Raw genomic sequence first — 12519 nt, 5'->3', positions numbered from 1 at the left:
GGCAGTTTTGGAAACAGAAAACTCCCCTTCTGGAAGCGGGGGGGGGGGGGGGGGGGGGGGGGTGCAAAGCGCTTTTGCTTCTTGTTCGAGGTAGAAACCATTCCGGCTAGAATGAGTTCGAAAAGAAGGGAAGTCGCGTCGCCGGAAAGAAAGTAACATCCAGAGATCGATGAGGACAGAGGGAGGGAGCAAGATCTGCAACAGGCACCTGAAAACAAGCCTGAAGGAGCAAAGAGAATCGCCGCCCTCGAGTTACTACCGAGTGCATTCCGCGCCATCCATAGCAATGGCAAGATTTGCTCTTCTCACAGTCTGAAGGCCTTTGAAATCTTTTTGGGTAAGACTTACCTTTCTCTTCGGCATAATGACTGTATTCGTGCAGCTTAAAAGTAAAGCAACGGGCTGGAACTATTGGCACCGCCGCTGGATGCTGCCGCCTCCGAAGCTGCTCACGCGCAGGTCTTGGCGTAGCCCGGCCTCCGGGACCTCAACCTCGGCGGCTCCCTCCAGGGGCCCTCTACTCGCTGGTCTCCCCGCTCCTCCAATGAGGAGCCCCGGCAGCCGGCCGCGAGGCCCCATTGGCTGCGGCAACGTTCTAAATTCCACGAGGGCACGCCCACCTCCGCGCGCACGGTACGCGCTGTTGTAGTTTCCACTTCACCGAAAAATCTGCCTGGCGACTGAGCATGCCCAGTTCAACTAGTAACCCCCGCAAGCCATGGGATCCTGGAGTTTCATTGTTTTGTTGCTCCCTATTTGGATTGTTATCAGTAGGAAGTGTGGGCCTTCATAAGAAGGAAAAAGAGTAAGGATGGACACATTAACTTTATAAGGTAAATGTATACGCGGCAAGCATTTTGTGTTTCCTGTAAAAGCTTGTAATGAGTCTTGTGTGGTGCAGAGCTTTGACAGTGGGAAGGTACTCTGCTTGGAGACAGTCTGGCAGTCTCTAAGGGTCTCAGTTTCCCCTTCTAGATTTCTAGTGACAGTAAACCCTAAAACTGCTTAGGAATAATTTCCTAAAACCTAATTTCATATTGCTTACAAATTCAGTCACCAGCAAACTAAGCTTGAAGGTGAATAGGGTGTGTTTACTATGGAAATTAGAGAAGACTAAACAAGGTCAGATAAGATTATTTTATTTTTTGGAACATATTTAAATGACAATTCAAATATGCACAATTTAATGTTTCTCAAAGTTCTGCAAGGCATCCAATAGGTATTGGATGCCTGGATTAAATATAAATATAAAATATATAAAATAAAATATAAAGTATTTTAATATAAAATAAACACTCTGGATTTATTTTATGAAATTATTCTTACCCAGATACCATAACCAGTGATAAAACCTCAAAAGTAGAGAGAACTAGAGATCAATTTCCTTCATAAACACAGACATGAAATCTTGAATAATATTTTAGTAAATTAAATAACTGTAAATGAAATGTAAATTTTAAAAATTGTGAATCACCTTTATGTTGAATACTTGGAATCTATATAATTTTCTACATCAGCTCTACCTCAATTAAAAAAAGTTCTTTTTAGGAAGTCAAATCCAGCAACATTTAAGAGGATAAGCCTTCATGACCAGTGAAGTTTATCCTGGGAATGCAAAATTGGTTTAACATTTGAAAGTCAATCAATGTAGTTATTCTTTAAATAATACATAGTAGTATTATAATAATAAAGTAGTATTCTTTATTAATAGAATAAAGGAAAGAAAAAACAGTTTTTCAACAGATACAGGAAAAGCACTAGTGAATGGTTAAACAAACTTTAGTAACTATATACAATAGAATACTACTCAGCTTGATGAAGAGGAATAAAATATTCCTACCTGGATGAATGTCAAAAACAAAATGCTTTGTGAAAGAAGGCAAGTATAAAAGACCATACTGAATAATTCCACTTACATGAAAATTTTTAAAGCAAAATTACACAGTTAGTTTTATAATCATGTTGGAAGGCAAAAGTTCACATTATAGGAAAACACTAATGAGACCTTACACTACAAATATGGCCAAATCCACTTTAGTTACACAAAGGCTACAAATATGTATTAAATAGCATCATCAAGTAATTAATTTTAATGCTTGACATTTTTCTTTGTTAATTTTCACAATAATGAATTAGTATCCTAGAAAACTACAGAAGTGATCAATGACTTTCTTTTTTGTAATATCTTTAGGAACACATGGATTTTTTGGCATGGATATTTTTTTGGCATGCTTCAACCTGTTGCCATTATTACTTTTTTTGATACTCATATTGCTCCAATGTGAGAGACTTTTTTCAAATTAGTACTTGTATACTTTTGACATGATCCCAATTGTTTTTGATAGACTCCTTATTTTCAGGTGTTCAGTGGATCACAATGTACTGAAAAGAACTGAGATAAAACCAGTTCTTTGCTTCAGCACTGGATGGAATTTGTTTATAATTTTAACCATGGTAATTAATTTATAATGAAATTGTTTTGAAAGACAGTTAACTTGCAAAGTGCTTTTTATTTTTATTTTTTCAGTTAAAAATGTTTGTTTTGGCCGAACCACACAGCATGTAGGGTCTCAGTTCCCTGACCAGGGATCAAACTCTGCATTGGAAGCACAGAGTCTTATCCACTGTACTGTCAGGGAAGTCCTTGCAAAGTGCATTTTAAACCAATGAAAACATTTTAAAATAAGGTACATGTGGGAAGGATGCTGAGTAACACTTGAAATCTGGCTAGAATTGTTTTTCTTTATGGAGATAAAATGATGTCACAACAAAGGTGGGATGGGAGTGATTTCTTTTCCCCCTCTGTGAGGAAAAGTGATTCATGAAGTTGGCTGCTTTAGCTGATGTTTGTCAAGACTAACCACTCAACCAACAACAGCAAACACAATTGTGACTGTTTTTACTGCATATAATTAAATAGTGGAACTGGTTTATGGAATTCTCCAAGCCCGAATACTGGAGTGGATAGCCATTCAATGAAAATGAGCATTGCTAATTGGATAAAGAGGGTTGATTGTGGGGACCTTGGGTCATTTGAGCCCCAGAATTCATTTCCAAGTGATGAGAATAATGGCTTTAGTTGTAAAAATAAATAACAGCATTGGTTCTTTTTACTTTGAAGGCACTTGTACCTGCCTGAGCAGGATGTTAGGGGAGGAAGGGCTTGCCCTGTGCCTTCAGTAGCCTTCACTGGCAGACCTAGGGGTGAGGAGGCAGGCAAGGAGGATGATTTTGCAGGTAGCTGTGATTCCAGATTAGGAGGTAAAGACAGCCAAGCAGAAGGGAGCATGCCCTCTGCAAGAGTGTGAGAAGGCCAACCTGGTAAGAAGAGACTCCTTGGTTTATCAGTAAATTCCTCTGAGTGTTTCACTTACTTTGACCAATCAACCTCTAAGACTAAAGTCTTCTCTGTAGGTTGTAGATGCTGTTTTAGCCAAGATAGACAAAGGATAAATGAAGAGGGTTACTGCCTGAGGAAGAAGGAAAAATGACTGAACAGACCTCTTTTCCAATTCCAGCTCCTTTCCCCTTCTTTCCTTCCCATAATGGTTGGAATCTTACATGGACCCCAGCACTTTTCAAACACCAAGGTGAAACCATATGTGGTACCATGACTGTCAGTAGAGAAGATAGGGGAGGAAGAAGGGAAAAGAAAAGAGGGCTGCTGCTGCTGCTGCTAGGTCACTTCAGTCGTGTCCGACTCTGTGCGACTGTAGAGACGGCAGCCCACCAGGCTCCCCTGTCCCTGGGATTCTCCAGGCAAAAACACTGGAGTGGGTTGCCATTTCCTTCTCCAATGCATGAAAATGAAAAGTAGAAAATACTAGAGTGTACGTCACATGATAAAGTGTACGTCACATGTTTTAGAAAGTGTTTCCATTTTCCATGTTTCCACATAAACACATGCCACACTTAGATACACATATGTGGAGTGTGTCTGTGTGTGTGTGTGTTCTAGGTTGTGACTTGAAATTTATTTTTAGGAGGGGTCTTGGTGAAAAACATTGAAGCTACTGCACAGCCCTAATAAATACTCATTGGAAGGACTGATGCTGAAGCTGAAGCTCCAATACTTTGGCCACCTCATGTGAAGAGCCAACTCATTGGAAAAGACCCTGATGCTGGTAAGGATTAAAGGGAGAAGGAGAAGGGGATGACAGAGGGTCAGATGGTTTAATGGCATCACTGACTCAATGGACATGAGTTTGAGCAAACTCCGGGAGATGGTGAAGGACAGGGAAGCCTAGCCTGCTGCAGTCCATAGGGTCGCAAAGAGCTGGGCACAGCTGAGTGACTGAACATTAATAGCCCTAATCAATCTTGTGGTTTTGGGGGCTCCAGCAATTTCTTCCTCTGGAGGAAAGATGCTTCATCTTCAAGTCTTGGAAAGAAAATTTGAAAGGGAGGGGTCACCTCCTTTTTCTGTCCCTCCTTCCCTCTTTCAGGCAGGCACAGGCAGGTTTTGCTCGAAGTAATGGCAGCTGTGGAGAAATCAAAAGTAGAATCATATTTTGTTGCTCCTGATAGATCTCTAATTCCTGGATAAGTTACTGTTCTTCAGTGAATAAGCCAAAGAATTCCAGAAGTAAATGAACAAGAGATGGCAAAAGAGTACTCCTTTGTTGTTGGCGATGGTATTGTTATCAGTCAGGTCTCTAATTGGACTGAGTGCTTTTTTTTGAAGAGACCATAGTTTTTACAAAGTAACTAGAACAGTCCATAGCTTCCCAGGTGGCGCAGTGGTAAAGGACCCGCCCGCCAATGCAGGAGGTACAAGAGACTCAAGCTCGATCTCTGGATCCAGAGGATCCCCTGGAGTAGGAAAGGGCAACCTGCTCCAATATTCTTGCCTGGAAAATTCCATGGACAGAGGAGCCTGGTAGGCAACAGTTCCTGGGTTACAAAGAGTCGGAGTTCTTTGTGACATTTGTGGGGTTCTGCCACTCTAACCCCAGTTTACTGAATCAGAATCTTTTATGGCTGGATTTGGGAACGTACGTTTCAAACAAGCTTCTTGTGTTGTTTTTTATACTAGAATTTGAGAATTCTAGTCTGGGCCTGAATGCTGGTACTTAGACTGTATATCTGTGAAAGCCTCTAAAATTAACACACTTCCAAAGTAGGGCCTTCATTCTGTGGGTGAAACTTTCCCTGCCAGACCTCATCTTGTGCTCAGGCTTCATCCCTGCTCAGTTCCAGTTTTTGCCAGGCACCACCTACTTTCTTCTCTAGTTGCAAGGAGAGTAAAAATGCCCCACCTTGAGATCTTAGAAAAGCATCTCATCCCAGCTTCCCAGGCAGCTCCTCAGCCTCTGGCAAGGTTAAATTCCGTGGCCTCGCACCCTCAAAGGGTACCCAACCTGAGCAAAATCCCACAAGCCATGCCTCCAAGGCTCTATTATTTCAGCAACTGGACAAGCACACCTTGTAACTTTATTAACGAGGAGGCCCAGGGTGTTCTGTGATCTTCCAACAGTAACCCCCTTTTTGTTTTCCCAGCCTTCAACAAATGTGGTTTACACAGTTTTCCCAACCTCCCCCCACCCCCCGGTCCTTTTCAGGTTCAATCTCTGTGTTATTTACCTCTCCTTCTTCTTCTTGCTGCTGCTTAAACTCACAGGAGTGTAATTAATTTGCTCTTTGTAGTTCTCCAAAGACTATTTGGGCAGAAATTAGCCATGCTCTGTAACTAGAACCAGGGATTGGGCTGCATTTGTTCAGCCGTCCCTTTTGGCTTGGATGGTCCACGTGTCCTGTGCCAGAAGCCAGCCAAGTTCAAGGTGGTGAAAGTGGGGAATCCCAAGGTTCAAGGCAAGGACACAGCCAAGTCAGGACACATCCTATCCCTTTAAGGCAGAAGCCACAGCCTGCCAGGTGCCCAAGGCCAGCTAGGGGTTGTTGTCAGGCTCCCAGGCAGAGTTGTACTTTTTTTTTAAATTGGTGTCTTTTCATTTTTATTTATTTATTGTTTTGGCCTCACTGTGAAGCGTGCAGGATCTTGGTTCCCAACCAAGGATCCAGCCCCTGTCCCCCTGCATTGCAATTGCAGAATCTTACCCCCTGGGCTGCCAGGGAAGTCCCTTGTGTTGCACATTCTTGCAAACTATGGCCAGGGCAATGCACTCTCAAGCAGACCCACCTCTGCCCTCCCAGCTGGGATCTTGGTACCCACTTCTGATGTCTTCTGCATTTTCTTTAAACCTCAGTATCCTTGTGAGCTTGTACAAAACATCCAATAGCTCCACCCCCGTCACTACTCACAGGGCTCCCGTCTTTCAGGGCAGATCAAATCATTTTCTTTCCTCAATGGTAGCAAAAACAAAACAAAAACACCAACCAAGAAATAAAAATATCTAAGTTTAGGGAAATGAGAATCAAATGAATCATTCTGGAAAACACCATATAGCAACTGGAGATGGTCTTCAGGTTAGCTTGGTTATACTACTACTACTACTACTAAGTCGCTTCAGTCGTGTCTGACTCTGTGCGACCCCATAGACGGCAGCCCACCAGGTTCCCCTGTCCCTGGGATTCTCCAGGCAAGAACACTGGAGTGGGTTGCCATTTCCTTCTCCAAAGCATGAAAGTGAAAAGTGAAAGTGAAGTCGCTCAGTCGTGTCTGACCCTCAGCGACCCCATGGACTGCAGCCTTCCAGGCTCCTTCATCCATGGGATTTTCCAGGCAAGAGTACTGGAGTGGGGTGCAATCGCCTTCTAGCTTGGTTAAGAGCTACTCTAATTCTCAGGCATTAGGTTAGAGTTAATAGAGGCAATAAAATGACTTTGCCAGGGCAGAATGAGTTCTAGCCACAAGGCAATGAATTTTTTTACCCACAGTGGGAAACTAGCCTGAAAATGTGCCATAGTCTTTAAGGTTGCTTTTAAGCATGGGGGGTTTTTATCAGTGTTGTTTTATTGTTTAAGCATGAGATTGTGCTGTTCCCACCAAAAATCTCATCCTTTCTCATTCCTACTTTCACTTCTCCAGAATTTTTAGCAAATGGTTTCTTGTTTGTTTGTTTTCTGAATAATTCAGTTTATCCCTTTATAGGTCAAAATATTTTTGATTTAACTATTTTAAAAGTAAATTCTTTCACAGACATGGAAAACAAACATAGTTACCAAAGAAATTGTGGGGGAGGGGATAGATAAATCAGGAGTTTGAGATTAACAGGTATACCCTACTAAATATAAAATAAATAAAAAACAAGGTCCTACTGTACAGCACAGGGAACTATTCTCAGTATCTTATAATAAAGAAATGGAAAATAATCTGAAAAAGAAAATATGTATGTATATGTACAACTGAATCACTTTGCTGTACACTTGAAACTAACACAACATTGTAAATTAACTATGTAAATTGTTCAGTCATTAAGTCATGTCTGACTCTTTTTTGATCCCATGGACTATAGCCCACCAGGCTTCTCTGTCCATCGGATTTACTATACTTCGATAAAAAAAATTCCTCCTGCCAAATAAATAAATTCTTATCAGAAAGCCCTGAATTTGTACTTACAGAGCTTGAATTCCCAAGTCATTGAGCTATGATCATGTTACGCCACCTCTTTGAACCCTGGTTTCCTTGTGGTAGAATGAAAATAATGTTTATCTGAGCCGGACACTACCAGTTACCTGCCCAATATTCAAAGTGGTTTTCTTTCCTACTAACAGAATTCTGATTTTGGTAATAGCTGTCACCAAAACAAAACCTTTAGTCCCCCAGTTCCCCAGAAGAGAGAGGTTGCTATGTAACACTGTTTTGGAAATGAGATGTGTGCGGAAGTCAAGAGGTTGTAGTGTAAACACCACCTGTAACTGGATGGACCTAGCCCCACTGCTGCCTTCTGCCTTTGAACCTCCCCTTTCCATTCTGGAAGTTGCTAGTAATGTCTGGAGGTGGTCTTATGTCCGTGAGGATCAGATCCAGAAGTTTAGGACTAAAGAAAAGAGAGGCAGCTAGCACTCTGTATTAGTCCTGGCTTGCTCCCCTGCAGACTGCTTACTGGGACTTCCCAAGTGGCTCAGTGGTAAAGAATCCACCAATGCAGGAGACATGGGAGATGAGGGTTCAATCTCTGCGTCAGGAAGATCCCCTGGAGTAGGAAATGGCAACCCACTCCGGTATTCTTGCCTGGGATAATCCCATGGACAGAGGAGCCTGGTGGGCTGTATAGTCCACAGGGTGCCAAAGAGTCAGACGTGACTGAGCATGCACACATAGAGACTGCTTATGACACGTGGAAAATGAACACTTTGCTCGTTCAAGCCGCTGTAGTGGGTGCCTGCGACATACAGCTAAACACAGTCCCTCACTGATACACGACCTCATAGAATTGGTGTCAGAATTGGAGACTAAACTATGAGAATGCATAAAAGCCTGAAGCACAGTCCTTAACATATTGTGCTTGATGAAACTGTATTATCAGGTCTTCCCTGGCCCAGTCGTTAGGACTTCACCTTCCAATTATGGGGGGAGGACAGCAGTTTGATCTTTGGTTGGGGAGATAAGCTCCCACATGCCCAAAAAGCCAGAACAAAAATAGAAGCAATATTGTAACAAATTCAATAAAGACATTACATCAAAGCAAAAATCTGGTTTTTTAAAAAGTATATTATCTTCCCCCATAGATTGTAAAAGATAACACAAAAAAATTTTTAATTTTTCCAGAATCCCTAAGGGCCTGACTTTGGATGTTCAGTGTAAACCTCTTAAAGTAGGTGGGGCCTGGGGGTATGTGAAAATTATAAACAAGCTTTATTGTTGCTATAGCACCTGCTGCCCTACCTGTGGTCTGCTGCCGAGTCGTAAAGGATGGATGTGTTGCCTAACAACCTCATCTTCGCTGTGGTGGGCCTCCATGCGTGTAGACGCTCGAGTCTAAAAACCAGATCCCAGAGCCCACTGCAGCTCGGGTTCTGGGCGTGCTTTGAATCCGGCCAATCAGATGCACTAGCTTGGATTTAGAAAGTCGAGACTAGAAGGCCACGCTTGCGTCTGTCTGTCCTGTCTGCTACTTTCTCTTGTCCTGTGACAGTATCGGCAGAGATAGATACCAGGCACCAGCTCTGTGGGTTCTGAGAGGCGGGCTTCCTGGCGCGCAGCCTGTGGACCTAGATGGTGCCAGGTGTGGTGTGGTCTGGAACTAGTGGCAATGCTGTTTTCCTGACGGAGAGAGAGAGTTTTCATCCTCAAGGAGTCCTGATGCTAGTGGACTCCTGATTGCAGGGGAGACACAGCTCCGTTGATGACCTGGTTCTGGGGTGTGACTTTGGGAGACTTTCCTGAAAGCTCAACCTACAATCTATTTCTTTACTCCTCCACTTGTCCACGAACCATTGAATCTTCAAATCTCTCTCTTCCTCCTTGAATTAGATACAGCGGGTTCTGTTCCCCGCATCTGAACTCTGAGCTATAGAGCTCTATTCTTCTGTATGTGTGCTCAGTCGTGTCCGATTTTTTTGTGACTCCATGAACTGTAGCCCTCCAGGCTCCTCTGTCCATGGGATTTCCCAGGCAAGAATACTGGAGTGGGTTGCCGTTTCCCACTCCAAGGGATCTTCCTGACCCAGGGATTGAACCCATGTCACTTGCACCTCCTGCATTGGCAGGCAGATTGCTGCTTACCAAATATTGCCAGCTCTAAGAGGCGCCCTCTCTTCCCCCAGAGCTCTGCTTAAGGGAGCAGTTGTTGAGACGAAGACTGGCCATGTGTGTTCCTGAGTGACCACCTTGAACAGAATCTTCTCAAGGTCCCTCCAATGGACATGGGACACAATAGAAAAGAAACCTCATATTTAAGCTGTTGATACTGGGGGGTAAGTTTGTCACCATGGGATTATCTTATCCTGAAATGACAGAATTTGGAAGAGTGAGCTGCTGCTTCAATAATAAACCCTAAATTATGTGGCATTTGGCTTAACCACTGGTCAAAGGAATCAAGGTAACTATTCTTGAAGGACTGAAAATCTATCCATGGTTTTTTTTTTTTAATAAGTTTTTCCCATGCCCCCTGCAGTGAATGCATGGAGTACTAACCACTGGGCAACCACAGAAATCCCTGGAAATCCATGTTCTCTAGTGGGCAAAAAGTCGGTAAAGTGTTGCCAGCAGTCAACTGGAAAGTAGAAGGCATACCTAACTTTAGGGAAGAGACTGAAAGCAAATTATTATTATTACTGTTTATTTGCTTGCTATTGTCTGCATGTGACAAGATATTGCAAGAAAGAGATATGAGGAGAAGATCGGTCAGTTTTGGTAAAGATGCATAAAAGAGATAAGAGAGTTTGCAAATTCAAGGACTTACAAGGTTGGAAAGGCAAGGGCTTCTCAACCCAAACAATAAAAGATAAAACTGATACTTTGAGCCATGAAGTCTATTAAAACCCAGCTTTGCAGTGAGGATCAGAACAGTGAACATGGATTAGGGCGTGGTGGCTGATATCCCCTTCCGTTGGACCAAATGGCCATGACTTAAACACGGTTCAGGGGAAGAGATATTGCTCTCACTGCTGAGCTCAAGGAACCCACAATTAGGGAGGGAGGCGGAGAAAGAGGGAGAGAGAGGAGGGAAATATGGCAAAGAAATATGTCTAGAAAGAAAACATGGGGCTAAGAAGTCAAACAAGGTTTAATCTGAAAATCAGTTTTACTGTTAAAAGAGACACCAACTTGGATTAAAGGCAGTTGGAGCTTCTTGAAACTTAAAATGATCCTTGATTCCTATCAGAATGGGTAAGAAGTATGCTGACAAGACAGCTCAACCTCTACAATAGATAAAATCGTTGACCCTGGGTACCCACTGGGCGACTGGTTCCACAACTCCTGTGGATACCAAACTCCACGGTGATCAAATCCCTTGTATAAAATGGTGTGGTACCTGTAGCCCTCGGATGCGGAACCCCCAGGTATGGAGGGCTGACTGTATTTTTCAATACCTACTTCAGACAAGGCCAAGGAGAAGAATTATGGAAAGGGAAGAGCCTCCCAAAAGGAAAATCCAAGGCCCCATGGAGATCAACAGACAGGGGACTCCCTCCTAGGAAACTCAAATGAAGCCTCTTCAGGGAAAGTTCCTCACCCTGCCAGGGGGTCCTACACCTTTGGTGCAGACTAATATCAGAATTGTCATAGGCCAGTGACTGCTGTGTGTTTTCCATCTTTCTTATTTTTACTTTTAGTTTTTGAAACATCATTTGTTTATTTGGCTGCAGCAGGTCTTAGTAGTGGCACACAGATCTAGTTCTCTTAGCCGCTGGACCACCAGGGGAGTGTCAGTAAAGTTTATTACAGTTATCCTGGTCCTGCTCTACCACTGGAGTGTGTGTGTGTGTGTGTGTGTGTGTGTGTGTGTGTGTGTTAGGGGAGGCTTGGGTCTGTGGATCAAGAGGAGCTGCTCTTGGCCCTGTGAGAGAAGCTGGTTGCGCATTCAAACTCCCAGGCATCACCCAGAGACCCTGGGCTTTGAGCTTGATGCCATCACTGGGACTTCCTGGAAAGCGAGTGAATGAATGCATCTTACATGCAGGAAGGAGGGTAGAAGAATTATTTCATACCCAGAAGAAGAGCTTGTGATAATAATACTGTTCACCAGTGCTTCCCTGGTCACTCAGTGGTAAAGAATCTGCCTGCCAATGCAGGAGATATAGGTTCGATCTCTGGTCCAGGAAGATCCCACATGCTTTGGAGCAACTAAGCCCATGTGCCAGAACTATTGAGCCTGTCCTGTAGAAAACGAGCTGCAGCTGCCGAGGCTCAGCACCCTAGAGCCTGTGCCACAGGAGAAGCGGTGCACGCAACCAGAGTAGCCCCCACTTGCTGTAACTAGAGAAGAGTCTGTGAAGCAACGAAGAGCCTGTGAAGCAACGAAGATCCAGCACAGCCAAAAATAAATATAATTATTTAAAAAATAACTTCACCAAATGGATTTGCGTTACTGCTAATGGGCCCGTGATAGTTTTATACCGCCCCTCCCCCTACTATTAAAGTCAGGCGCAGCTACTGTAACTTTCAGTTCAGTCGCTCAGTCGTGTCCGACTCTTCGAGACCCCATGAATCACAGCACGCCAGGCCTGCCTGTCCAATAACAACTCCCGGAGTTCACCCAGACCCACGTCCATCGAGTCAGTGATGCCATCCAGCCATCTCATCCTCTGTCGTCCCCTTCTCCTCCTGCCCCCAATCCCTCCCAGCATCACAGTCTTCCCAATGAGTCAACTCTTCGCATGAGGTGGCCAAAGTACCGGAGTTTCAGCTTCAGCATCGTTCCTTCCAAAGAAATCCCAGGGCTGATCTCCTTCAGAATGGACTGGTTGGATCTCCTTGCAGTCCAAGGGACTCACAAGAGTCTTCTCCAACACCACAGTTTAAAAGCATCAATTTGGCGCTCGGCCTTCTTCACAGTCCAACTCTCACATCCATATATGACCACAGGAAAAACCATAGCCTTGACTAGATGGACCTTTGTTGGCAAAGTAATGTCTCTACTTTTGAATATGCTACCTAGGTTGGTCATAACT

At 43.7% G+C, this 12519-nt stretch overlaps 1 protein-coding gene across 4 annotated transcripts in view; it reads right to left on the bottom strand.

Annotated features, from left to right (window-relative positions):
* The window catches only part of HMGN3 (high mobility group nucleosomal binding domain 3), a 33191-nt gene extending 32657 nt beyond the window's left edge, over nucleotides 1-534 (bottom strand). For 3 of the 4 annotated variants that reach the window (XM_025294844.1, XM_025294843.2, XM_025294845.2), the window contains exon 1: nucleotides 349-534. In XM_025294844.1, coding sequence (XP_025150629.1) covers nucleotides 349-363 — 15 coding nt within the window. In that variant the 5' untranslated portion in view covers nucleotides 364-534. The remainder of the gene's footprint in view (nucleotides 1-348) is intronic. The other variant, XM_025294846.2, reaches the window with a different exon arrangement.
* Between the last annotated feature and the right edge of the window lie 11985 nt (nucleotides 535-12519).

Source organism: Bubalus bubalis, chromosome 10 (assembly GCF_019923935.1).
Source record: "Bubalus bubalis isolate 160015118507 breed Murrah chromosome 10, NDDB_SH_1, whole genome shotgun sequence".
Classification (NCBI taxonomy): domain Eukaryota; kingdom Metazoa; phylum Chordata; class Mammalia; order Artiodactyla; family Bovidae; genus Bubalus; species Bubalus bubalis.
This window is presented reverse-complemented; position numbering and strand designations above follow the sequence as displayed.